The sequence below is a fragment of the Acomys minous genome, assembly GCF_964271855.1.
Source record: "Acomys minous genome assembly, chromosome: 12".
Lineage (NCBI taxonomy): Eukaryota > Metazoa > Chordata > Mammalia > Rodentia > Muridae > Acomys > Acomys minous.
Genome location: NC_140493.1, coordinates 62,077,799 through 62,105,642, shown reverse-complemented (window position 1 = coordinate 62,105,642; position 27,844 = coordinate 62,077,799). Strand labels below are relative to the sequence as shown.

Sequence of the window (27,844 nt, the reverse complement as noted above, 5' to 3'; positions counted from 1 at the left end):
AATATACAACAGTATAAAGTCTCTGAACCGACTCCTATTTTCTGCCTCTAAGCAAAAGGAATGTAATATTTGGGGCCACTAAAAGTATAATAAAATTATCTTTTACAAGATATATGAATATTTTTTAAAGGTTTCCTTTTTGGCTTCTTTGCCTGCTCTGGCCAAAATACATGTTTACTTCAAATTGAACTGATACTGTGTTTAGACTTCATATCAAAAACCCTGGAATGGTTAAAGTTCCATTATTTTTTATGATACATAATATAAGCAAACAGTATAGTGACCAAAACCCTTCAAAAGTAATATGAAAGCCTACATGTAAAACTTTATCCAAGTCGGACGTGGTAGTACACACCTTTAATCCCAGCACTTGGGAGGCAGAGGCAGGCGGATTGCTGTGAGTTCGAGGACAGCCTGGTCTACAAAGTGAGTCCAGGACAGCCAAGGCTACACAGAAACCCTGTCTCAAAAAACAAAAACAAATACAAAACAACTTTATCCAAATACCAGCCAAGCTTCATATTCCAACTTTTTTATAATCCAAATTTCTCTCCCTCTCCCTTGGTTAAAAAAAATACAACTGAACAGGGCTCTTGGGTATTGAGGCTGAAGAAAAGAGTGGGAAACTACGGAGCATTCCATATCATCCCACCCAAAAGAGCAGATCTGAGAGTATAAAGTGTCCGACGTTCTGAGCAATAAAACGGGTTATGGGGCTCCTTTAGACAACACAAACCACTCTCTCAGCACAGAGTGCATGCGTTAGGAACAGAGCTAGAATACTTTAACTGTATTACAGCGAAGAGGGCAAAAAGAGTTTGTCTTTCATGAAATCTGGGCTGCACATGTCTGGCAAAGAAAAAAAAAGGTTAATAATCTTTCACAAAGTCCCACAACTAGTGATGTAAAAATGAAAGCTTTCACTACTCACACCACATATAAATACACATATGCATGCTGCTTATAATCCCTTGATCTGCAGAGAAAGAGAACTGACACTGGACTGTGAAAATGTTCAGTGGGCAGACATTTAAAATCCTTTCCCACATGAAAAGAGTCCTGAAAAAGAGATCACAAAACAAAACAAAAAAAAAAGTTCTCAATATATAAGAAGTTGTAAATCCTGTATGAACTGTATCTATTACGCAAAGAGAAAGCATGCAACAACGTGACTGGCAAAGACAAGCATGAATCAGACCAGTAACCGACAGGGAAATGTAAATCTCCAGAAAGGTGCATTATACAGTACAAATTCACATATACCAAAAGACATGGATTGTCAGCAATAATGTAACAGGCAAATTAAATCCTAAAAAGAATTTGATATTTTAAAAAAATGTTTTAAAAAAAAAACTCATAATTGGCCAGGCGTGGTGGCACATGCCTTTAATCCCAGCACTCGGAAGGCAGAGGCAGGCGGATCGCTGTGAGTTTGAGGCCAGCCTGGTCTACAATTCAAGTCCAGGGCATCCAAGGCTACACAGAGAAATCCTGTCTCAAAAATAACTATTATTATTATTATTATTATATTTTAAACATAATTATTTAAATAAATATTTAAATGTATTTAAAATAATTATTAATATTATTATTATCATCAATATGGTAAATACATTTTAAATACTGTAATTCAAGTGTTCAAATCAAAGCTACTATGAACAAGGAATTAATTCTAAGGATAGTGGGATCTTCAGACATTTTGAATAGCCAATGCCTAAGTTTAGTGGAGAAACTCTTACTGTGCCTACAAATAAACTTCTTCTTTCCTTCTTTAATTAACAGTATTTCGAAGGACTAACAGTGAGCGCTAGAACTCTGTCTTCGGGCCCGTAATCTGCTGCGCATTTCTACCAAACCCATCTGACAGGTAAATGCGTGATATGAAGACACTCCCTCCAGTCCACAGGAAATGATGAGCTGGTGACAGGCTTTGGGGGCTGGAGTATGCTGACAGTTATCTTTAAGAACACTCAGTGATGGACACTGATCATTCTACCAAGTCACAAAGATGTAAAAGCCCTTCTGCAGAGTCATAGTAGGTACACAGCATAGGCATGATTTCAACCTAGGGATTCTGGTCCAGATTCTATGTTTTTGACAACTACAGCTCAGTTTACAAGACTGGTATTTCCTGTCCCCCAAACCTATTTTCAGTTCTCTTTGACTCCATTTTTCTTCTGGAAAAAAGATCAGCACCAGCTCTGATCTCACAGTTGGTGATTCTTATGACAATTAAACGCTACAACATAATGTAAAACATTTAGAAAAGTGCCAAACACATAACAAGAACTGTGTGAGTACTGTTTTTACAATATCTACCAAAAGTCTTATGGTAAGCCTGGAACTGGCACGGACCTCTGCTGTAGCCCTGACAAACTGTACCCTGCAGGACTATCAGGACACATCCTCTTAGTGTAAAGATACGGTGATCAAAGAAAACTGGGCTTTCCAATTATTTCCTTTACAAAATAACAAAGCTATGATAAGCCTCCAGGGGGAAAAAACACATTACTTTAATTTCTAGACTCTTCAGCTTAGAATTCCCTCCCCACTAGCCCCATTTCCCCAACCCAAACTATCATCATGGAAACAGTTCATCCTGAAAAAGATTCTAAAACACTCTCTAACAGAACAAACTGAATGCTGCCTGTGTTTTAAGACACAAAATTTACCTAGGAAGTATCATCTGTACAACTGGGTTCTGGACACTTTGACACATTTCAACTAGAGGACCAGTAAGCTGTGGAGACTGAAGACCCCAAAGAATCTCCAGTCCGAGGCTCTTCAGCATGCAAATCTGCTTCGCAGTTTCTGCCTCAACAACATTTCTGTACAGATGTCATCTGTGTAACTCTAGTGAGATTTCTCAAAGGGTGAGAAAAAGAACTGCTAAAAGGGTCCTAAGATGCACGTGTCAGTGTTCAACTGTAAGAGATTAACAGATTACTCTTCCAAGGACTTGTAGCTGTTGCTCTTCCAGAGGACCAGAGTTCAGTTCCTGACCCCCACATGGCAGCTAACAAGCATTTTAACTCCAGTTCCAAGAGGACTAACTCCCTCTTCCGGCCCCCACAGGCACTCACGTGGGATACACACATACATGTAGGCAAACACTATTATACATAAAACAAAAATTTGATTTTTAATGGCATTTGCTTAAACTACTGAGTTGAAAAGCACAAATGTAGGTGGAGCAAGCATATAGCATGTGCATGTGCCTGTGGGTGGGGACAGAGTAACACTGACTCTGGGACAAAAACAACCTTGTCACTTCCCTGAAACTCCATAAATTGAGCATGGAAAAAATGAAGACAGAGTAGCTGGGAGCCAAGGGGAGTGGAAGGGATGCAGGAGTGGAGAGGAGCAAAGCTGTGCGAGGAAGGGATGAGAAGACAAAAGGCAAGGGGACAGACGGACGGACACAGAAAGGGAGGAAACTAGACGATTCAGGAAACAAACAAAAAAGACTTTTAAAAAATCCTCACAGCAATTCAAAATCAGTTTGCACACATGTTTTTGCATCACCATGTTTATGCTTAAAGAATATACTGTACCCTGAGCATAAGCACTAAAATAATTTAATTAAGCCCAGTCTTCTTCTTATATACTTTGTCCCTTGTGACGTATCAGAAACATAAGGATTTTTTAAAAGCCCCAATTTTCCAGAGGCAGTGAGACCTACACATAAGACACTGACAAGCACTATATCATATTACCAATACCAGATTCTAGAAGGTAACTGAACAAATTTCCACAATTTTAAGAGAAGATTACTTTTTATTTAAAACTCTGCATAGGCTAACTACCAAGCAATATTAAAGATAGTTTCAGATATGCAAACACTCAAACTGTGGACCTTATGTCTAAAAGAAGACAGTTTGCTTAGAACAAAAGGCAAGGGGGAAGCAGGAAATAGGTAAGAAAACAGTGGCACTAACCCAAGAATCCAGTGGAAAGAAAGCCCAAGGTTGCAGCTGTACAGCAGACCTAAAAGGCAACGAGTCCACATTAGAACAAGAATCAGGAAGCGCCAAGAAAGACTCCTCAAGGAAACACCCACACGTTTGAGAAACAGACACAGTGAGGAGCAAACGGAAGACACTATAAAACCTCAAAGATGGCACATGCTACTTTGGTCACCGTGAGAAGACAAGCAGGAAAGTCTCCAGCAAAAACCAACGTGCAAGAGCACAATCCTGACACAGACCCATCAAGCGTGGCAGTGACCCTAAGGAGCTGATTAGGAAGAGAAAGCCCATCTAGGCCAGGCGCTGCGGCCATCCACCCTGGTGAGCTGGGGGTCACACTGGCCTTCAGAGGGGAACAACGTCATGCCCTCCTTCCTCGCCTAAGTATTTTCTACCCTTTCTCGCCTGAGCCTTCAGTCTCTAGGTCTTTACTGAGCATCCTACTTGCTAAGCACTGTTCAGAAGCTACAGATAAAGCGTCCAAAATACTATAAAATGTTATTCAGAACTTAACAGATGAGAAAGCTGAAGTTCTTTTCAGTTGTTATTTTCCCCAGATCATCAGTCTAGTTGATAAAAAAAAAAATTAAAAATTAAATTCATCATGCTGAATAACTGGACTTATCACACACAGACACACACAGACATACACACACACACACACACACACACACACACACACACACACACATAGACACACATACACACACACGGCTGAATGCAAACAAGTTGCCAAAACAAAAATGAGCCTCAGGAAGAGAGAACAGCCTTGGTCAGCTTCTTAGAATGTTTCCAAGTACAGGATGAGCCCCTAAGAGACAAACTTTCTTCCAAGTGTAAATGCATAGCTTCATAATTTATTACATATGGATCATTTTAAAATCTTCTAACCCAAACTAAAACTTATCTTTAAAAAGCTTCAATTTCACAGTAATATATAATGTTTAAGATGTATAAATATTTAGAGATGCTAAATGCACTTAATATAACTGGTTATTTTTAAATTCATTCAAACGGAACTTTCTAATATCAATTCCATAAATATGCTGAATTACTCTTAATAGTCACTTAGAACAATGTAACACTGCTCCTTTTCATGAGCTAAAGGAGGTAGGTCTAGATTAAAGCTATCATGCTAGGCGTTTTTTAATATGAGCAAAGAGTCAGATACAAAAACATTACATAACTTTCATAACAGTCATAGAGGCAATACAACACATCTGGTATTTCACATATACCAATGTTATCAGTAAGCCATTTTTGTGGACTTTCTTTGATATATAGCCATATCTACTCAATAATTTGTATTATTAACACCAAAATGTAATAGCCACGCAAATTACAACTTATCCTTATAACACCAAAAAGATGGGTAGAGTTTTTGTTTGTTTACTTATTTGTTTCTTTGTTTATTGTGTACACAGTGCTGACTGCATGTACACCTGCAGGCCAGAAGAGGGCACCAGATCTCATTATAGATGGTTGTGAGCCACCATGTGGTTGTTGGGAATTAAACTCAGGACCTTTGGAAAAACAGCCAGTGCTCTTAACCTCTGAGCCATCTTTCCTGCCTGGATAGTTATTTTATATTCACAGGTTGTGCAACCAATTGAGCCTGTCAATTCAATGAGCAACTCTATTAAAGAATGGCTAGCTCTTCTAGGAACTTAGAATATTTCCAAGAGCACTATGTTAAAACTATGCTTTCACGTGTCCCTGAATGTTTGACAAAGAAAAAGTGCAAGTCACGCTTTGAAGACCCTAGTTAATATCTATGCTGACAATCAGATGACTCTTGACTTCTTAAAAAGAAACGTGAAGCAAACTGTCAAACATGTCCTGCAGATGACCAAAAGGGCCAACAACAGCAGCAAGGCAGCAGACGGCTCAAAGGAGCAGCACATGACACACGTGGCTTGGAACTGTGCACTAGACACACGTGACTGGCCTACTGTCAAACGAGGCAAACTAAAGTGTGCTTGCAGTTCCCACTCACTGTGCACCTTCAGGAACAAGTACACTGGAAAACGTGTTCTCAGCAATGAGGCTCCCAACCTGTGGGCTGAGACCCTGTGGGGGCACATACCCTTTCACAATGGCTGAAAATCAGAGATCCTGCTTATCGGATATTTACATTATGATTCATAACAACAGCAAAACTACAGTTATGAAGTAGCAACAAAAATAATGTTACGGCTGGGGCCACCACAATATGCAGAACTGTATTAAAAGATGGCAGCATTAAGAAGGTTGAGAACCACTGTGCCAGGAGATTTAATCCACTTAATCAATACATAACTATATAGACACAGATTGCCTAGGGAATAAAGAGTTAATTTCAAATAAGACATTTTTACTGTTGTTTGTTTGATTGGTTGTTATCAGTCTTCCTACGCAGCTCGGCCTGATCTCAAACTCAGAATTCTCCTGCCTCTGCTTCCTGCATGGTAGAACTATAAGAATAGGAGGGGAGGAAGGGAGAAGGAGGGAAAGAGGGGGGAGGAGGGGGGAGGAGAGACAGAGGGATGGACGGAGGGAGGGGAAGAGGGGGGAGGAGGGGGGAGGAGAGACAGAGGGATGGACGGAGGGAGGGGAAGAGGGGGGAGGAGGGGGGAGGAGAGACAGAGGGATGGACGGAGGGAGGGGAAGAGGGGGGAGGAGGGGGGAGGGACAGAGGGATGGACGGAGGGAGGGGAAGAGGGGGGAGGAGGGGGGAGGGACAGAGGGATGGACGGAGGGAGGGGAAGAGGGGGGAGGAGGGGGGAGGAGAGACAGAGGGATGGACGGAGGGAGGGGAAGAGGGGGGAGGAGGGGGGAGGAGAGACAGAGGGATGACGAAGAGAGGGGAAGAGGGGGGAGGAGGGGGGAGGGACAGAGGGATGGACGGAGGGAGGGGAAGAGGGGGGAGGAGGGGGGAGGGACAGAGGGATGGACGGAGGGAGGGGAAGAGGGGGGAGGAGGGGGGAGGAGAGACAGAGGGATGACGAAGAGAGGGGAAGAGGGGGGAGGAGGGGGGAGGAGAGACAGAGGGATGGACGGAGGGAGGGGAAGAGGGGGCGCAAGCCAGAGCCTGGTATTTATTGATGAAAATTATACAAAATTACCACTCCAGGAAATTGAGAAGAACATTGAGAGGCTGAGAAGACAAGGTAACAGAAGAAACAAAATGGCTGAAATATGACTTCAATCTTCATCCTAACAACCTGCTTGACTTAAAAAAACCAGAGTCCACAGTGTATGATACAACAGTGGTAAATAGTAAACAAATAGGAGGAAGGCAAAATACAAATAGTGCTTATGCTATGGCCTAGATAAACATGAACTTAAATGTTCTTTTAGAAGACATGTAATGGGCTGGAGAGATGGCTCAGCAGTTAAGAGCACTGACTTTTTCCAGAGGACCTGGGTTCAATTCCCAGCACCCACACGGCTGTAATTCCACAATCTGACACTCACACAGACATGCATGCAGACAAAACATCAACGTACATAAAAAATAAATAAATAATGTTTTTACAAAGAAGGCAAGTAACTTAAATCAGGTTTGTTTTTTATTGTGCTTTTAGTTTTAAATTTTTAAAGAAATACTTGATAAAACTTTTAAATGAATAATTTAAAAAATAAGCACAATGTCACAAAACACATCACTGCTATACAAACAAGCAACAGCAACAACAACAACAAAAAACCCACAAGCTCTACTGTCAACTTGCTAAACAATCACTTAGTTTTGTTTTCTTCTTTTAAAACGAAAGGTATTGTTTTGAGAACTTCATTCATAAGTGCTGTATTTCTACCGTTTCCACCCCAAGCACTCTCCTCTCCAACGCCTCCTGTGTTTCTCCCTCACTCCCTATCAAATCCTCAAACTTATGACCTCTTCTTCTATAATTATTATTGCTACACACACACACACACACACATGCCCGCATACACACACACACACACACACACCCGCATACACACACACACACACACACACACACACACATTTCTTCTTTATAGCGACACTTGACAGACATGAAGAGAGTCAATGAGAAGAAGTAGAGGAATTCACCTGCCTGTTCCTCTAAATAAGGTTACTACTAAGATGGCTGTTGTATATAGTACATATAAACCAGGTCTCAAATCAGAATACAGCAAACCGTGTAAGAACATTCATCTGTGAGTCTACCTAAACTCCAATATGAGCTGCTTCTTAGCATACATTTTACTGGTTTTATTCACAATTCTAAGATAACTGTAAAAAGAAATTCAATGACCATGCATTAGTTTTCAGATTTATAAAGGTTAAAGTGGTGATGAAGTTTTATATATACATGCTACACATAAATTCATTTTTATGAGTATAAACACAGGAAAAGCCATCTCAAGGGCATTGTCAAATGAACTTGCATGAGAAAGCCAATTGAATAAGCCAGTTATCTATGAAATCCACACTCACAGCAGACCCAAAATACAAGGTATAGACTTCGTGGGTCAAAATTAAACTTCTAAAATTATTAAAAAAGAGTAAGAAAAAGAGGCCAAAGAGATGGCTCAACAGTTAAGCGCACTTGCAGAGGACCCAGGCCCAAGTCTCAGTACCCATTCTGCAGCGCACAACCTCTGTAACTCTAATCCCAAGGTATCTGACAACGCCCTCTGCCTCTTCAGGCATACACATGGTACACATATACATATAATCAAGCACTTATGCATATGTGTATATACATGTGTGTATGCACATGCACATATGTATAACGCATAATGAAAATTTAAAAATATGTAATAAAAACATAAATCTTTTTTAATTCAAAAGGAAGGACTCATGCATTAAGCAAGGACCTATACAAAGAATCAAATAGGACTTTATTAGTTCAATTTAAAAAGAGTATCTTGTAGAAAGTAAATAAATAATTGGTAAAAATCAAGATACAGGCTCAGAGGTGAACCAAATGCAAAGTGGACTGGGTGTGCAATCATAAATAATGTTTATATGCAAAAAGAGTCTTAATATATTTCACCAATAACCAACTAAAAAATAGAAGCAGAAAAAAGGCAACACTCATGATACTAGGAAGAGGGATATGACAAAGGCCCGAGAGCAAATTAGCATATTTCAAGAGGATCTAGAAGGGTGTATAAAGACATGAGCACAGAAGTTATGCTTCTGAGGACTGACCATAAGGATATCTGACCCAAATTGACTTATAAGCTAAAAAAGAGAATAAGGTATCTAGAACGCCATAGATTTAGAAGTTTGCTTTAGTGCAAGAATCGTCCAGTATAACTATAGCATAACTAGACAGAGACCGAGTGCAGAGCCATGTGCACTTAGTGTTGCCAGCATAGGCTCCTGAACCAGGCGGAAAGGAAGAAGTAACTGTGTCACAACAAACAAGCCCCTTCCCTAATCACACACAAAATGAACACCAGGTAGGCTAGTGGCTGTTACAGCAAACCCCGAAGAGCCAGTAGGAAAGGGCTCTGCTGTGCTAACAGTGTGCTAGGCAATCCACTGCTAAAAGAACTGCCCCATCTAGAAGGTTGACAGCATCAACTACAGAAGCAGCACCTTGTTTCAGAGCCAAGAGATGAGGAAAGAAACCCACAGACTTAAGCTGAACAAGGGCAGCTTTTCTTAAAAGATACCTATAAACTGGGGAATAAAGCCCAAGAGGCCAAGAAAAAGAACAAGCTTTGAATGATGAAGACCAAGATGAGAAATCCAACCCTACACAGAAGTTACTTAGCCCTACAGCCCAGATATAAAGGCAGGCTAACCCAGATTTAAATGGGCTATCTCTGACCCACACTGCATTAACGTGGTCCAGAAGCACCACCCCACAGAATAAAGCAAAAAGCCTTTGAAAGAAGACATCAATGTTCAGAAACACAAATTCTCTCTACTGTTTTTATTTTTATTTCTGTTGCTGTAACTATTACAAGGATTAAGCCTATGGCTTCATGCATGCTGGTCACATAGCCTGCCATAGAGCTGCATCCTTCAGCTGCATTTCTTTTTTTTCTTTTTAAGAAAGGATCTTCCGACATAGCCTTGGCTGGCCTGCAATTTGGTATCTAGACAAGGCTATCCTTGAACTCACAGAGTTCAAGAATCCAAATAGCCTAACTCTGTCTCACTAGAATTAGAGACACTGCTTCAAAGATAACCAGGCACAGACCATAACCACAAAAATAAAAATCAAGTAAAAGGGATGATCACAGAAACCGACTCAACAGACTGAAACAGAGGGTGCTGGAGAGAATGGGGGAGGGGAGGGGAGGGGAGGGGAAAGGAGAAGAGGGGAGGGAAAAGGTGGGAAGGGGAGGGGAGGGGGAGGAGGGGAGGAAGGAGGAAAAGGAAAGAGCTAGAGCACAATGTGTACAACGAGAGTCCTAGGAAGGCAGAGCAAGAATGCACCACGCACTGTGTATGTATTAAAAGCTGAAAGGTTTCCAACACGGACTACAAATATCAAGTTGTAGAAGCAAGATGAGAGAATAAGCAGCTCCAGCATCACCAAAATCAGAAATTAAAAATAAATAAAAAAAATAAAAATAAAACACAAAAAAACCTATACTAGGTATATCAGAAGAAAGGATAAACATTAGTATCTAGAAATAGGTATCCCAAAACAAGACATAAATACCTTTTAAAATGTTACGAGCCTATACCAGCTTCTGAGTGCCAAAGGCTAAATCTTAAAAATAATAGATTATTTTCAAAGAAGCAATAGCAAAACTTAATAGAAGAGCGAAAGGAGTTAGGCAGTCAGGCAGTTGGCATCTTCTAATGCTAAAGAAACTGCCAACTGAGATTTACAAAAACAAAGTGAAGGCTTTGGATGCACTTCAGTGGCAGAGAACTTACATATATACATGAGTCACTGTATCTGATTACCAGTATCATAGAAAAATGAAAGCAATTCATATTTTTAAAGTAAAACACGTCTTTAAAAACCCTCAAAAACAAAGACTTTATTTATCACCATCCTAGAGTTAAAAAAACAAACGATGTCCCGCTCAACCTAAGGCACCAGCCAAGGACAATACAGGCGGTAAACCTTAAACCCCTACCCAGATCTAGACAATGGACAGAACATTCTCCACAGTAGAGTGGAGAGTGGGATATGACTTTCTCACATACTCTGGTGCCTCACCTTTGACCATGTCCCCTGGAGGGGGAGACCTGGTGGCACTCAGAGGAAGGACAGCAGGTTACCAAGAAGAGACTTGATACCCTATGAGCATATACAGGGGGAGGGAATCCCCCTCAGGAACAGTCATAGGGGAGGGGAATAAGGGGAAAATGGGAGGGAGGGAAGAATGGCAGGATACAAGGGATGGGGTAACCATTGAGATGTAACAAGAATAAATTAATAAAGAAGAAAAAAAACCAAACAAACGATGTTCTCCATGCAACTAGGAAGTGTGTAGAGAAATCAAAGGCAATTAAAGCAAAACTACATGGGAAAAGAAATTTAAAAATATATATATATATATATACATACATACATCACAGAATTAAATATCAAAGCATAAACAAAAAGCAACACAGCAGCCAGGCATAGCGGCACACACCTTTAACCCCAGAATGCAGGGGCAGAGGGAGATGGATCTCTGAGTCAGAAGCCAGCCTGCTCTACAGAGCTCCAGGACAGCCGAGGCTGCCCAGAGAAAGCCTGTCCCAAAAAAAAAAGGCAACACAGCACATAAACCCTAAAGTCGCCATATTCTTGGGAAAACACTGTTTTATGACCATGGAAACAACTACTAGAGTGATTCTGGTGTGTGGAAGGGTGGGGGGCGGAGCTTAGGTTCAATTCCCAATAACTTAAAAAGAAAACCATATCCTTACATTGATAATTCTCAAAACAATGTTAGTCCTTTTAGAAAATTAATCAAGAAACAGGTCTACTAATGCTCTTGAGAACTTACACAAGCTGCCCAGGAGGCCACAGGCAGACAATCCCCACAGCACTGCCCTGTCTTGTACCAAGCAGTCTTTTTTCCATGTGTATTAACTAAGCTGCTCTGCAGAAGCAGTAGCTGGGGTGTTCCTAAGGCAGGAATCGCACCATGCACATGAGTGGGTGGTGGCTTCTCATGGAGGCTATGAATCAATGGGCAGATCGCCCCAGAGCTAAATGAGGATGCCAAGTCCTCAGGCCTGCAGTGGCATCCATGTCATCTACAAGGAACTGTAGAGACCGTCACAGTCTATAATTATCAGCTACCTACTCCGTGCTCATAATGGTTAACATTAATACTTTAAAACCATAAAAATAAACATTTAAATTTTCTAGTTTCACATTTCTACTCCATCTCTTATTTGATCATTTTAAATACCAGAGGGGGTGAGATTAGCTTGAAACAATTTTATAACACTTTTCTCACTGGATTGCAATTGTTTTCAATGGTTCTGCCACTTACCAGTCATCTGATTTACATAAATGGTAGTTAAGAACAATAGAAACTCCAATCTACTAATTAAAATGTCACAGATGATTTAATCCTTTGTCAAAACAGAAATTATTTCAACTTCTGTTTCATTCCCTTCTAAAGAAATCCTACTTACTTTATTTTCTCCACAGAAAAAAATTAGAATAAGTGTCCAAGTATTTCACCAAACTTTAAAATGACTCTGGTGAACCAAAAACTGATTCAAGTAGTTATGTGCTTTTCCTGAACGTATTTCAACCCAACATGTCTGAGAGCAGGCAGTACATCACACAGATGCTGAGTCACTGCTCTGTACATCACACAGATGCTGAGTCACTGCTCTGTACATCACACAGATGCTGAGTCACTGCTCTGTACATCACACAGATGCTGAGTCACTGCTCTGTACATCACACAGATGCTGAGTCACTGCTCTGTACATCACACAGATGCTGAGTCACTGCTCTGCAGACTGACAGACCATCTCACCGATAACGCTTCTTAGCCATTCACAAGAAAAGGACCTTGGGCGTTCGATGGCTGATAAACAGCTCTTCTACCTGGGCTGCAACACAGCCATGAGAGCTTTTATTAAGTAGTACACTTTGCTAAACCACTTCACACACTACGTGAGTGCGTGCATGCCTGTGCGCTTGTCTGATCTAGCACTTCCATTTTCACACACCTGGTGGGCATTTGAGAAACAAAAAATATTTAATTACTTTTAAAAATTCAGAAATGTTACCTCAATTATTTGCCAACTATAGATTGTAAATACAAAAAAAATTAAGATGAGGAAATGTCATGAATGTTATGAAGTTTAACTAAAATTCCAGCCATCATTTCCTGAACTTAGATTACTACGCAAATGCAGACTCTCAAAGGACAAGAGGACCACGGTGCTCGCAGTGCTGGACAAGTCGCCCCAGCAAACTGCCCTGCGGAGCTCGGTCTGCCCTGGAAGGGTGCGTGCCTACTCTCAACCTCCTACTCTCCTTTTCCACACTAGCATTTTCTTTGTAACAAAATACAACTGGTCAGATTCTAGAGTGCACCTTTTAAATGAGATTAACAAACAATTTAAATACGTACTGTCTTGTTCCGTAATCTAATTATGTCTGAAACGGACCCGGCTCCACAGTACTCCATCACAATCCAGAGGTCTGTATTCTTGAAGTAGCTGCCGTAGTACTTCACAACATAGGGACTGAAGGGAAAGAGTTACATTTAGTCCATCTGCAAAGAAAAGTCTTTCTTAATCCCAAAATACTCTCAACATTTCATATGTTCCAATAAATCAATTTAATGAGTAAACTTCTATTTACATTGAATTGTTTGTAGCTAGAGCTCAGCAACTGTGCATAATTAGGGTTTTATTTCAAGGATAAAAATTTAACAAAGTTTAAAAGCCAGAGGAGGCCCAACCGTTTTCAATGATTCCCAACAAAAATAATGTTTTATTTTGGCAAGGCATTTACTACTTAATATTAGAAACAAATGGAAGTATTTTCCTTTAATAAAAATATTTTAAATATAACTGTTCTAAGAAATTTTTCATTCAATATTAATGCTCAACTTCAAAATAATGTATATTTCAATGAAGCCAATGGGATAACTTTTCTTTCATGTTGGCCTTTGTAGGTTATTGAGAAAAGAATGATTTACACATGCAGCATATAATCAATTTATCATTTAGAGTATTTCTTACCTGACGGTTTAAATCTTCCAGAGATGAATGAGCTAGGTTTAAAGTGAAGTTGTTTTCAGGAAAACTTAAAATCAAACAGTGAACTACATACATGCTACCATTACTGATTATTAAAAATACACCACATCGACTGGTATATAAAATATGTTCCCCAATTCAAGAGGCAAAGTATCCATAATCACCAGACAACACAACAGGATTAAATTACAAGGCAACGTAAACTATGTTGCATACAACATATGTACATGTAAATCAAACTCAGAAGAGGACTTGATCATGGTGGGGCAATCAGAGAGAATTAGTAGAAAGGCTTTAATCTGAGTAAAATTATTTAAAAATTACTCCAGAGGCTGGAGTAATGGCTCATTGGTTAAGAGAACTGGATGCTCTTCCAGTTCAATTCCCAGCACCCACATGGTGGCTTTCAACTACCTGTGACTTCAGTTCTATGGGGTCTAACACTCTCTTCTGGCACCAAAGGCACCAGGCATTAATATAGTGCATAAACGGTCATGCAAGCAAACCACCCATGAATCAATCTAAAAGGCATTTTAATTACTCCAACCCATGGGTGGTAAAGTGAGAGAAGATGGTTTAAAAATAAACATGCATGAGTAAGAAAGACAACTAGAAAAGACCATGCTTGTTTAGAGGAAAACTTGTTCATAGGAATCATCTAGTAATGGGTTCTATCAAAGGGTGGCTAGTTTACTAAGTATCAATGTCAAATAAATAAAACACAAGAATCAGATACGAAAAATAAAGGTATTATAGGCCAGTAGATGGCTCAGCAGGTAAAGGCTTTTACCTCCATGCCTGACGGGCTGCACTCCATCTACAGGCCCTACACGACACAGACCCAACTCTTTCTCCCCTGGCCTCCACATGTACATGTGGAAAATACATCCAAGTGCACTAATGTAATTTGTAAATGTAAGACCAAAAGAACACAGGAAGGCATTAGGAGTGCAGAAGACACAGCTAGGTGGTTGGAACATGTACTGCTACTGCAGAGGACCCAAGTTCAGTTCCCAGGATGCAACCTGTGAGCCAACATCTGACCTCTGCACCCCACACCCAGACTGTACCTGTGGCCCCTCCCAGCACTCCTCACCCCGCCCCCTTCTTACAGCTCCCCCTCCCAGCACTCCTCACCCCGCCCCCTTCTTACAGCTCCCCCTCCCGGGACTGAGCTTCCCTTCCTCACCTGAGCCCTGGAACTCAGCCATTTTGGCTGAGCTGCTCTCTTGGTCAAGGGCTCCTCTCTTACTCTCCCTCCCCAGCTCTCCTTTCCTGGTTCAGTTCAGTCTGCCAGCATATTCAACGTAGATTCTTCTCTCTACCTGCTCTCTCCCCTACATCTATAATAAAAATCTTTTCCATACTTTAGGCATACTCATGTCCTTCTCATCTTATTAAATTTTTCATTCACAGACATAGATATATTTTCTTAAGATATCGTAAAGAGGCAACAAGACTGTGAGAGAAGACTTTGCAGTAAAGCCTTAGATTGTACCAAGTCTTCAAGGCAGACTGACTGGATGGTGCACAGGGGCTGAAGTAGCACAGGCAGCTCCTGGGCTGAAGTCCTGTCTTGCCTACTGTTCCTCAGTTCCTGCTGACTGGCTTCCCCAGGTTCCTCCCCCACTATAATCAATGTTCCACAAAGATGACCAACTGACACAGTTTCCTTTTTAAAAACAAATTTAAAATAGGCTGACCATACTGCTCTCTTGTCTTAGGCAAAAAAGGGGTGGAGGAGGAAGGAAGGTCTTAACTGTTCGATATCAAATACACATCTTTCACAAAGTCTGCCTCTGTATCTGTGTCTCTCACTATTCTCCACCTCCTACCTTACATTTCTTATACATTTAATTTTGCTGGATGCTGGGTTAAAGAAAGCACTGTTAAGGAGTTTCTGGATATTTACGTGAAGCATTTAAAAACTAAAGGTAGCGCAGAGACTCCGGGCCTCAGGCATGGGGAGCACAGACAGCGCTTCCTTTACCTACACTTCCTCTAGATGAGCGCTCGTGTGCAAACCTCCCAGTCCCCCCATGTCTCAGATGCACCTTACAGCTTATGACTCAATAGCCTTCACAAATCACCACAGCTAGGGAATCCTAACATAAATCCAGAGCTGGCTACCTGTGCTGGCTAGTTTAATGTCATTTAAGAGGAGAGAAACTCAATTGGGAAAATACATCCAGAAGACCAGGCTGTAGAGCATTTTCTTAATTAGTGATCAATGAGGCCTTAGCCTATTGTGAGTTATGCCACCGCCTGTGGCCCTGGAGTCTATAAGAAAGCAAGCTGAGTGAGCCATGAGGAGTGGGCCAGTAAGCAGCACCCTCCATGGCCTCTGCATCAGCTCCTGCCTCCATGTTCCTGCCCTGCTTGAGCTCCTCTCCTGACTTCCTTTGATGATGTACAGTGCTCTGGAAATGTAAGCCAAATAAACCCTTTTGTCCCCAAGGTGCTTTGGTCATGGTGTTTCATCACAACAAGAGTAACCCTAACAAAGACACCCCTTCAGAAGGTAAACTACATCCCCTTCAGAAAGCTCTCTGAATACTAAAATTACCATTCAGAATTGAGGTAAGGGTTTAGTAACAGGAAAACCAAGAGCATCTTCATTGGCCAAGATGATGCATACCTGTAATCTCAGCACTAAGGAGATTAAGGCAGGGGTGGCTTAGGAATTCAGATCAATCTGGGTTTCATGGTAAATCTGCGGCCAGCCATAATACTGAATGAAAAGATTATGTCCACTGGGAAGCACAAACATACTGTCATAATCTTGCCATATATAATAAATAGTCAGTCATGCTAAGGATTGGCAGATCTTATGACAGATAGGGATCCTAAGAGAGCTACCAGAAAAGTCATTAAAATAGATGTATACTATTATCAAAGATCCAACCAACCAATGCCTGGCCCAAACATCCTTTCCTGTGGGTGTGACCTCCCTGGGGAGTCCTGCTAAGTCCCTTTATTTACCACACCTCACCTCTTAGCAGACTTTATTGTAACAGCCTGGCTAACCCAGGTGCCTCCTGTTCCACCAAGAGTCCCTACATCCCTGGGGGTTGTCATTCTATCTCTTGTGAGCAGCGCAGGAGTGGAACACTTATGAACAGGCACTAAAAACACACAAGGGGAATGACTAAGTTAGTGAATAGTGCTGTTCCTGCTTCATAACATTTCTCTTTGTTTATACAAAAAGGTTCCTTCTCTAGAGTACAGGGAGAGAACAAATCCATGTCAGCTGCAGCCCGCAAACACTCACGTTATCTAGACATAGAATTCACTGAGTTTTGCTCTTGTCTCTGCTCCTAGGAAAGCCCAGTCACCCTGAGCTGCTCTGGAGTGAGTCCATCAAAGCAGAGAAGGCATGACAGCAGGAAGCTAGCTGATCACATGCTCACCCATGCACAGGAAGCTAGGAGAGAACAGGAAGCTGGGAAATGCAGTAACCCTCAAAGCCTGCTGGCACTTCCTCCAGCAAGGTTCTGCCTCCTGCAGATTCTACACAAATAAGCCACGGAGGACGTTTCTCATTCAAACCACCATGCCTTCTATAGCCATGAAATAAATGACACAGTGATCAGAAAAAGAAGCCTTACCAGGGGCCAGAGGCTGGGCAGCCCAGAGACCTTGGATAGAATCAAGCATGGCCAGGAGGAAAACAAAAAAAAGTGAACGAAATGATTCCTAATGATGCCACACTATACACAAAGACAGGAGCCTAGCATCATCATCATCAGAGAGGCTTCACCCAGCAACTGCTGGGAGCAGATGCAAGACCAAACATTAGGCTAAGCTTGGGGAATCCTGTGAAAGCGGGAGGAAGGACTGCAGCAGCCAGAAGGGTCAAGGACACCACAAGATAACCCACCGGATCTTATAAGCTGGCCTATAGGGGCTCACAGAGACTGAACTGACAATCTGAGAGCCTGAGTGGGCCTGACCTAGGTCCTATGCACGTGTGTTATGATGTGTAGCTTGGTCTCTGTGGGACTCCTAACAGTGGGAGCAGGGTCTGTTTCTGACTCTTTTGCCTGCTTTTGTGCCCCTTTTCCTCCTACTGGGCTGCCTCATCCAGCCTTAATATGAGAGGAGGTGCCTAGTCTTGCTGAATCTTGTTATGCCATGTTCGGCTGATCCCCCGGGAGGCCTGCTCTTTGCTGAAGTGAAGTGGAGGAGGAGTGGATCTGGGGAGAGGGAGGTGGGAGTTGGGACTTGCAGGAGAGGCTGAAGAGGACACTGCAGTGGGAACATAATATCTGAAACAACAAAAGCCTGAAATACAGATACCACTATGTTAATGCTGCATAGTTCCTACTTCAAGCCTTTTAGCAAAAGAGAACTGTATCCCCTTTGCTATTCACTGCAGAAAAACACACTGCTATTTATGCCCTCTGCAACCCTCATAGAATAAAGACCAGGCTGCTTAACACTGCATACAGAACCTCTCCTTATCAGCTACACTTATCTATCCAACCTGATCTCCTGTCCATCTCTGCCTCATATTTCCCACTGCAGTGGTTCTACCCACTGTCAGGTGAGGTGTTCCCACCTCTCTACACAGTAATTCTTAACAAGCTCGTTCCCAGCGTTCCCAGCCTCCCACCGCCCTTGGCTGAGACAGGCGCCTTCTGATCCCATGCTACTCCCAGTGCCCACCAGGCAGCCGCTAACTACACTAACTTAGAGCTCTCTGTCATGTTCTTGTCGTCCCACCTAGACCACAGACCCTCAAGAAGGAAAGTGAAATCTTAGACTTCTTAGTGCTCTTAGTTCCTGACATAGCACGTGTCCAACAGGAAATGCTTTGTAATTGCTGCCGATGAACAGATTTATAGAAACAATTATATGCGAGGCACGGCAGAACGCTGTCTACCATCCCATCACTCAGAGGATGGAGCAGAAGCATCCTAACTGAGGGCAGCCTAAGCTCCAGAGGAGGCTCCAGGCCAGCTTTAGGCTGCACAGGAAACCCTGCGTGGAAAAACACAAACATGCAATACAGAATGTAAAGTGTTCCACTAAACAACCCAAACTTAGTATTCAAACATAACTCTGTCCTGAAAAGAGAAAGGCTGATCATTTTCCTCCCTGTATATATCCTTTTATATCATTTGTTTTATTAGTGAACAGCTGTAAGCCCAAAGGACAAGTCTACAGATTTGTCTTTAGGCTCTTCAGTTTTGGTCTTGCTTCCAATGTAAAGTCATGAAAAAGCAACTTAAATAGGCAACAAAAATATATATATATATTACTATGTAACTAATGATAGTCACCAAAATGAACATAAGGAAATAAAACATTTTCATACCTGTCACATTGCTGCATTATGGAAATTTCTTTGATTATTTCCTGAAGATCTGACTCAACAGGTACTTGTTTAATTGCAACAACTTGACCAGATTCCTTGTGTATTGCTTTAAAAACACTTCCATAAGACCTTAAAGAAGAAAGCCAAGACATCACTTGTTTTCATCAAGCATTGTATTAAAGACTCCTGTGACTTTTATGCATTTTTTCAAACTGTATTTTCTAGCTTAATTCATTGAAATGATCAAAAACAAAAGTAAAGGGATAATAAGTTAATGAAGTAGCTTTACTGCTTGAATCACAAACTTAAAAGTTATCAAGTAAAAATACAATGACTTGCTATTTTCTTATGGGAAGCAGGGAGCAAGAAGGGAGACAACAGGAAGAAGGCAAGTGGGCTAACTTACGGTTTGTCAACTCAAATGCAGCTTAAGGAGATAGAAAAGGAAATTACAAGTGTGAAAAGTAAGTTAAAAACAGTCCAAGTCCCAGGTTAAGAGAAAAGGCTGAATCAAGCAAAAGCCCCAAGATACCTTTCATTGTGGACCTTTTTTTTTTTTTTTTTTTTTTATTCTTTTGGCACAGGGTCTCAGGCAGCCCAGGTTGGCCTTAAATATACTATACAGCCAAGGATGATCTTAAATTACCAATATTACAGATGTGCACCACAACACCTCACTACTGTGAACCATTTAACACTAAGGAACGGAAAGTGGGGACCCCTGAGCCGAAGTCCTCCCAGAGGCCTCTCTTCAAGAGCAGAGCGGTGTCCTCAGAGACGGAGGGAGACCGAGGACGTGCTCTCTGCCCTGGCTCCTGAGTGACGAAGCAGCGTGTATTTTCCAGAGCAGAACAATGAAGAAGGACGCCATCTGTACTTGAACAGGAGCTCCAAACCAAGGCTAAAGACTACCGAGTTCTAGCAGAAAACCAAGTGCTCGGTGGTATTTTACAAGCGTTATCAAATTCTCTCCTCTAGGCCATGAGAAAAAATATGACTATGACCACTGAAAGATGAGGAAAATATATCCTCAGACTCAGTACCTCTTCTAACTCACGATCACGGTCCTCTCAGCACATTATCTCCATAGAGAAGAACAAGGCGGAAAATGTTCCTTGTGTCTTTATAGATTGATAATTGCAATTTCTCATGAAGGGAAAGGACTCTCTTTGGTAGGATAGTGGAATACTTTCTCTCAGGTTACCAAGTATAAAAGGACTTGGTTACGTACTTGATACCTGATGATTCTGTATATATGTATATTTGTGTATATAGTTCTTAATTTTTTTTTTTAAGAGAAGGGGGATGTGTGGGAAGGATTGTAAGCTTTGTCACAGGTGAAAGCAGTCTTGGCGGGCTTTGCCCTTGGACACACCACGGATACTCCCTGAGATTAACCTTGAGATAGACTGGGTGGAGCCATCCTGGACCTGGAATTCAGGAAGTGGACCTGGGGACTCCACCTGGACTATTGTGTTTCTAATCGACCCTCAATGGGAGAGGGAGACCGCACCTTGCACGTGACAGACAGGCAGGTGGAGAGGACAGAGAGGAGCAGCAGGTTCAGACCAGGCTTGAGCACATGTGGATCTGGAAGAGGATCAGCCAACAGGCCAGACCAGCGGCAGACCAGAGACACCTGGGACCCATCCCGTGGAACGCATACCGGAAGGTTCACTCTTGTTTCCCTTTAACCCCTTTTCCCTCTTGTGTAAGATAGTTGAGTTGTATAATAAAGTTTAATTGTTAAGAAACACAGCCAACAGCCCACCCCCCTGTAGGAGATAATTATCTTTTAAAACTGACTCTGGGAAACTTGTTGATGTCAGTTTGGCTCTCCAGTCCACTGTGTCTCTGCCCATGGTGTGTTGCTTTCAATAAACCATGCATATCTAACTGAAAAAAAAAAATTGTTTCCTGTGTCTCCTAACATTACAAACTACACAAAAATCACTTCCAAATTTACAACTTTCACAATAGTGGAAGTGTAACAAGTAGACGATGCTTAAACATCTCAGAGTTTGACACTACGCCATGCTGCCTAGGCTCGCTGAAGCAACCTCATTCAGTGTGATAAACAGTCACCCGTTGGGGAAAGGGGCCTCTATGTCTTTCCTCAAAAGCTAACATAGGACTCAGTGCTTCTTTATCTAAGATGAATTATGCAACAACATTCCTCCTGTCCAAAGATCTCTCAGGTCTATAAAACAGAAATTGGGAGCATTATTTCCCAGAATCCCCCTCCTGTGTGGTTTCCAGTTAAGACTTTGCCAAAACAGTCACAAACTCTGGATGCAAAAAGATGCAAGACTGAAGGGCTGGGTCATGAGACTTACTCCAGGGTTTAGGTAGCAGCAGAGGCCAGGCAATGCGGTCAGGGTAGGAACGGAAGCAAGGCCCTGAAAGAGCGCTGTGTGATGCTGTGAAGGGGAAGGCTACCTCAGGACGGTGGAGACGACGTCAGAACTGCGGGACACCCAGCAAGCAAAGCGGCATGTGTGCATGTAGGGTGTGCAGCTCACTGGAGAGGGCTGTGCTGCAGGCTGTACCCTCAACTGCAAGCAAATAAACCTCTCCTTCCTTGAGGTGCTTTTGTAAGAGTATTTTGTCACAATTAAGAAAGCCTTCTATTTTTATTTAATAAATATTAAATTACTTTTCTATCTTCTCTGTGGTAACTAATCTAAGCTTTAACTTCTTTGTGAGATCAATTTTACATAATTTATATATGCTAGGACAGCCTTAGCACCTGCACTTTCAAGTTCACTGTCACAGAGCAGCAGCACCCTTACCTGAGGAGAGCTCACATCCTCCATCATCCGAGTCCTGCTCTCTTGCTCTTGCACTGTCTCCTTCCCGCCCTCCCCGTGCAGAAAGCAAGTGTGGGAACTGAGCCCACGCCCAGTCCACGCTACATCTCCACCTCTATTCTCTTTAGAAGTAATTTAACCAAAGTATTAACTATTCCATTCCAAAGTTTTTATACATATTTATCATTCCTAAATGTTTGCTTACTTCATTAATTTCAGTTTTAGTTAGTTTTCTTCCTCATTTTATTATGTATTACTATTATAGTTATCTATTTAGTATAATCATTTTTAAATTCAAATTTTTATTTTTATATTTGGCATTAAGTAAATACAGATTTCTTATTAATTTATTTATTTGTGGGTTTTTGAGACAGAGTTTCTCTACGTAACAGCCCTGGATGTCCTGGAACTTGCTCCATAGACCAGCCTTGAACTCCAAGAAGTTGGATTACAGGTAGGAACCACCACTGCCCAGTCATAAATACTACTTTTTTCCCTTCATTAATAATAAAAAAATCTGACACTAAAACTTTTCACTTAGCTGGCTCCAGATCATTCTTCATTTCTTGTCATTGCTCTCTAGATAATCTGTAATATTTCCTTCAATTTCATATTACCTCAGATTATGTCTGCTAGTTTATAATTAGTATGATGTATTTATCATTTTTGTAATTATGTCTAACTTAGCCAACAATATCAGAAAATGTGACTTGTAAAAATCTATTTTAGAATTTCTCAAGTTTCTCTCGTTGAGTATGCTTTAAAAGGAAGACTGCAAGGTATCATGTGTTTGTGTGTATGTAAGCATACCTAAATACAAACAGATGCCTCATATAAATATATATGTAATCAGGTTTTCTAATAACATCTGACCCAGTTCTGTTTTATATCTGTCCAATTCTAAAAGACAAATAAAAAAGCATATCCATTTTTTTTTTTTTTGATTTTTCGAGACAGAGTCTCTCTGTGTAGCCTTGGCTGTCCTGGACTCACTTTGTAGACCAGGCTGGCCTCGAACTCACAGCGATCCGCCTGCCTCTGCCTCCCAAGTGCTGGGATTAAAGGCGTGCGCCACCACGCCTGGCCCAGCATATCCATTTTTATTAGAGTCTACTTACTCTGCAAATAACTTCCCATCACAGAGTTAGTTACAGTAATATATGTCAAAAAAGTTTTGATATGATTTTTCTTTTCTATACTTATCTAATGTACTTCTTCATACAGTTGGGATTTTTTTTTTTAACTTTAATTTACCTAATACAAATACTGCCCCTTCTGTTTTCTCTTTATTTTTACTCAAATGTTTAATCTTCTGATAAAGGTTTTTTTTAAACAAGAAACACCCCCACTGTTTTGTTTTATATAGGTCTTATGTAAGCAAATTGGCTAGTTTAGGATGTTATGTATTATATGTTCTTGCAAAGTTAATTATTTTATACTTATTACCTGCCTTTCTCCAGAATCAAATGGTGTACACTCCTCTATTATTTTGAAACAATTCTTAGCAAGTGTTAAGAATCCTCCTGCCTGTGCATACTGATTGCGTCAATTCACAACCTCTGCTGGTCTTTTCCCAGATGAAATGGGTCCTAGGGTGCTAAAACATACGCACAAGCCACTCGTGGAATAAAGACAAGATTGTGAAGCTTAGCGCTGAGAACACAGCAGAAGATGAACAACCCTCTTACAAATCACTATGCTTCACAGAGACAGCTTACTTTTCTCAAAGACAGTCTTCCCATCATAACCTGCTCTTTAAAGTAGTGTTCAACTCTGACAAACATTCTCTAGGTCAAAGATTAGACAATGCTGTCATTCTCTAAAAGACACTTTGGTGGGTTTTGTACTCACCCTTCTCCGAGCTTCTCCAATACATCAAAAACTTCTTCAGGCTGTTTAGTCAAACTGTCTTCACTCAGCTTTTTTAGCTTACTAATAAAATGTAAAAGAAAAGAAAAGAAAAACGCTTTCCTTAAAAGCTTTTAGCAAAAAGAAAAAAAAGCAATAATAGTCATACGTTTCAAAACCAAATAATATGAAAGGTACGAAGCAAACAGTCCCTTCCCAGTGGCGTCCCTCGTGTACCCAGCAGCATGCTCCAACACAACCCTCTTCAAATTAGTTTTAGTGAGACTGCCATTCACACGTGAATCCATTTCCCGCATTCAAGCAGACAAGACATCACTCTATGCACACTACACTCCATGCATACTGTTAGGGTCTCTACTGCTTTCACCCAACAACATGTGTCAATTATATATTATCAATAACATAATGTACTTCAACAAACCAAGACAGCAGAGCCTGTTACGTGGGCAGTATACACCAATTTCTACTATGTCCATAACAAACTCAACATCGGAAAGTCAGGTCATCAGAGAACACGGTAGAACATTCATGCCTTACATTTTTATAAGTAGGAACATGCCTAAAAATAATTATTAGAACTACAGTACAGTTAATACACAAATGAACAATATGGTAATTTATTTTTATGGCCAAGTAGTATACACTATACACAAAAGCATGTTATACTTTCATGGTTAGAGAACACTGGGTTGTTCATACCAGTACCACCATAAACACTGTACTATACTCAAAGACCACAATGGCTATAATATCACTAAATGAAAGTAGAAATTTTTCAGCTCCATTATAATCTGATGAGGCCAGTATCATATTTAATTCATCACAGAACAAAACATCATTATGTAGCACATTGCCTTTACAAGAATGTATCTAGTACAGTAAATATAAATATGTAACAATTGATTCTAATATAACTAGCATAAGATCACTGTATGACTAAAAGTGTTGTTATATTATGATATACTTTATGTTATTCAAACGTATGTATACACAGAGACAGACAGACAAACAGTCCTCTTACCACTTTACTTAAAAAGGAACAAAACTATAAAATTCTGCCTGTGACTCTGGTGTTGCTAAATGAACACAGTATCAAACTACCTTCCACATATCTTTAGGCCCACAGATTAGTGCAGCTCCTAGCCTTCCACAGAGAACTTCTCTGTGAGAGGACAGTAAATATGGGTCTGTGGCGTGTTCTGCCCCAAACGGAACATGCACACACACATGCACGCATGAGCCCACAGCTCAGGGAATGCCCCAGACCTCTCAGAAGAGAGACTGGAAAGAATGTAAGAGCCAAGGGCTGAGGAAGCATGCAGTGAAACACACCTTCCCGACCTGACGGGGCTGGTGCACTAATGAACTCACTGTGGCTAGGGTCACTGCAGGCCATCAGGCCAACACTTCCTCAGGAGGGGAAAGGGCTCCAGGTCCCTCCCTCCCCCTTCCCTGATGGTAACTGACAGTCAGCTGTGACTGAGGGACAGGGTATCCTTTCTTTAATGGAGTAGCCACTGACAAGCTGCCAATGCTCCAGTAAATACCCTCCTGTCCCTGCTCATGAAGACAGCCCTATTTAGTGAGACAGACAGATGGACAAATGGACACACGTAGAGGAGAAGGAAGACTTGTTGGAGGGAAGAGTGGCTTCAGTGAGAGGAGGGGGTAATAGCAGCGAAAAGAACTAAAATTCATTTGATATATGTGTGAACCTGTCAAAGAATGAAAAGTAAATTTTAAAAAATAATAAAACAAAAATAGTAATAGCAAAAGAAAGACTGTAGGGACACTGAGCACCACAGAGCTGAGGAGGCAGCTATGAAGAACACGGAGACAGAAGGCTGTGTTCTCATATAAATATCTTATGTTTGGTACTGACTTCTCTCTCTCTTACCAGTGCCCAGCAATTCAGTTATATCTTGTTTTATCTATGGTTTGGGACCCAGCTACTCGGAGGGCCTGAAACTAAGAACACCAAAGTCAGGGCACGTGAAAGCATACTACCTCAGCCTCGGGGTGCGAGACTGACCAGTAGAATGGTCACGGCGAGGAGAAAGCTCAGACATGGACACACTGAGAACTTCAGACAGCAAGAAGTCAGGTCAGTGACCAGCGCAATGGGCAATGGCTCCGCTCTGTACCAGAAGTGGCTCCATCACCTGAGGACACCCGAAAGACTCTCATATGATGAAATGTTAGCTTATATGCATATGCATGTATCTATAGAAGATATATATGATATTAGTTCACACATACGGAAGTAGAAGTACTCTAACTTTTAGATGATTTTGAACAAAAGTACGACTGAGTGTGAGCACCTTTTCGTTCACTAGCAAGCCAAAGTACAAAAGTGCTTATAAAATGCCAAGAAAACAAAAATCAACAGTCCCCAAAACAAAAAAGGTGAAAATATTATCAAATAGGCAAAAGATCGATCTCCAGGCTAAAACAAACTTATCACAACCCTGCACCAGGAGGGTTGCATGACAGGAACCAGTTTTATTACACAGAGAGACCCAGTCTCAAAATGCCAAATAGGAACAAGAAAATGAGGAAGAGACCTTGCCAAAAGGAAACCACGCAGGGGCTGCGATACAGCCCAGGGGTGGAGCTGCACAAGCCTAATGACCAGAGTTCAAATCCCGATGCCCACAGCTGTTCCTGATGGACATGGTGACTACCTTTAACTCCACACTGGCTCTGCAGAGCAGGCTGGCTATCAAGGCTAGCCATGCCGGGGAGTTCTAAAACTGTCTTCAAAGAGATGGAAACGAACACACAAAATACTAAAACCCAAGGGAAACACGGCAAAGCCAATCTTCAGAGAGAAGAGCATAGTGAACTGCACCTATGTCAAAAAGGAGAAGTCCCAAAGGCACTGCCTGTTACAGTATCTCCAGAACTAGAACAATTGAAAAAAGCATCCAAAATTAGTAAAGGAACAAAATAATAAAGGTTAAGGAGAAAAAATACAAAACTTCAACTAAGAGATTTTCACAAAAAATAAACCAAACTTAACTAAAAAGAGGTAAAGACTCACTAAATAAAAACGAGATGATAAAACACAACTAATTGAACAAAACTCAACAGAAAGAACTAGCAGCACCTACGTGATATCAGAAGTGACTCTGCGGCAGAGCGCCCTGATGTCACCAAACACTTAGTGGCATTTACAGTAAGATTTTCCAGTTGACATGCCAAGATCCATGGCATGTGCTGATGCACATAAGACCATGTGGAAGCCATGATCCACGCTCCCACTGACTGGGAAGAGCAAAGAAGGTTCTTGTGCAGTGGTATCAATGACTGAAGGCTCACAGTTGAGAGAGTGACACAGAAGGCTTCTGTGACAACCACTACACCGATCCATCCCCACCCTAAAGAGAGCTTTTAAAAACTGCAATAAGGATGCTGAAGTGTAGCTCCCCACAATTGATGGCTTCTGGCAGGGGTGAGGTGGGGAAGGACTCAGTTTACTTTAAGGAATTTGACCATGCTCCAGTGAGTGCATAGGCAACACAAATTGAGTGTGTTTTTTAGGGGGGTGGGGGAGTCACAAGGAGGCAAACCTGGGAGGACTGGGAAATAAGTGTGATCGGGGTACATATGTGAAATTCCCAAATAATCAATAAAAATATTATGTTGGAAAAAAAAAGAGCTTCCAGTTGAAGTAATGAAAAAGATCTTTTTTTTTTTAATGAAAAAGGTCTTGACCTAGATA

The 27,844-nt window shown here is 41.3% G+C and overlaps 1 protein-coding gene across 2 annotated transcripts in view; it reads right to left on the bottom strand.

Annotated features, from left to right (window-relative positions):
- Positions 1–27,844, bottom strand: part of STK3 (serine/threonine kinase 3) — a 248,862-nt gene that overhangs the window by 199,502 nt on the left and 21,516 nt on the right. The window contains exons 1-4 of one of the 2 annotated variants that reach the window (XM_084749307.1): positions 24,103–24,183; positions 19,848–19,868; positions 19,442–19,570; positions 13,488–13,602 (exon numbers count right to left, since the gene is read on the bottom strand). In XM_084749307.1, the coding sequence (XP_084605433.1) occupies positions 13,488–13,602; positions 19,442–19,458 (132 nt within the window). In that variant the 5' untranslated portion in view covers positions 19,459–19,570; positions 19,848–19,868; positions 24,103–24,183. Of the gene's footprint in view, positions 1–13,487; positions 13,603–19,441; positions 19,571–19,847; positions 19,869–24,102; positions 24,184–27,844 lie in introns of those variants that run through there. The other variant, XM_084749308.1, reaches the window with a different exon arrangement.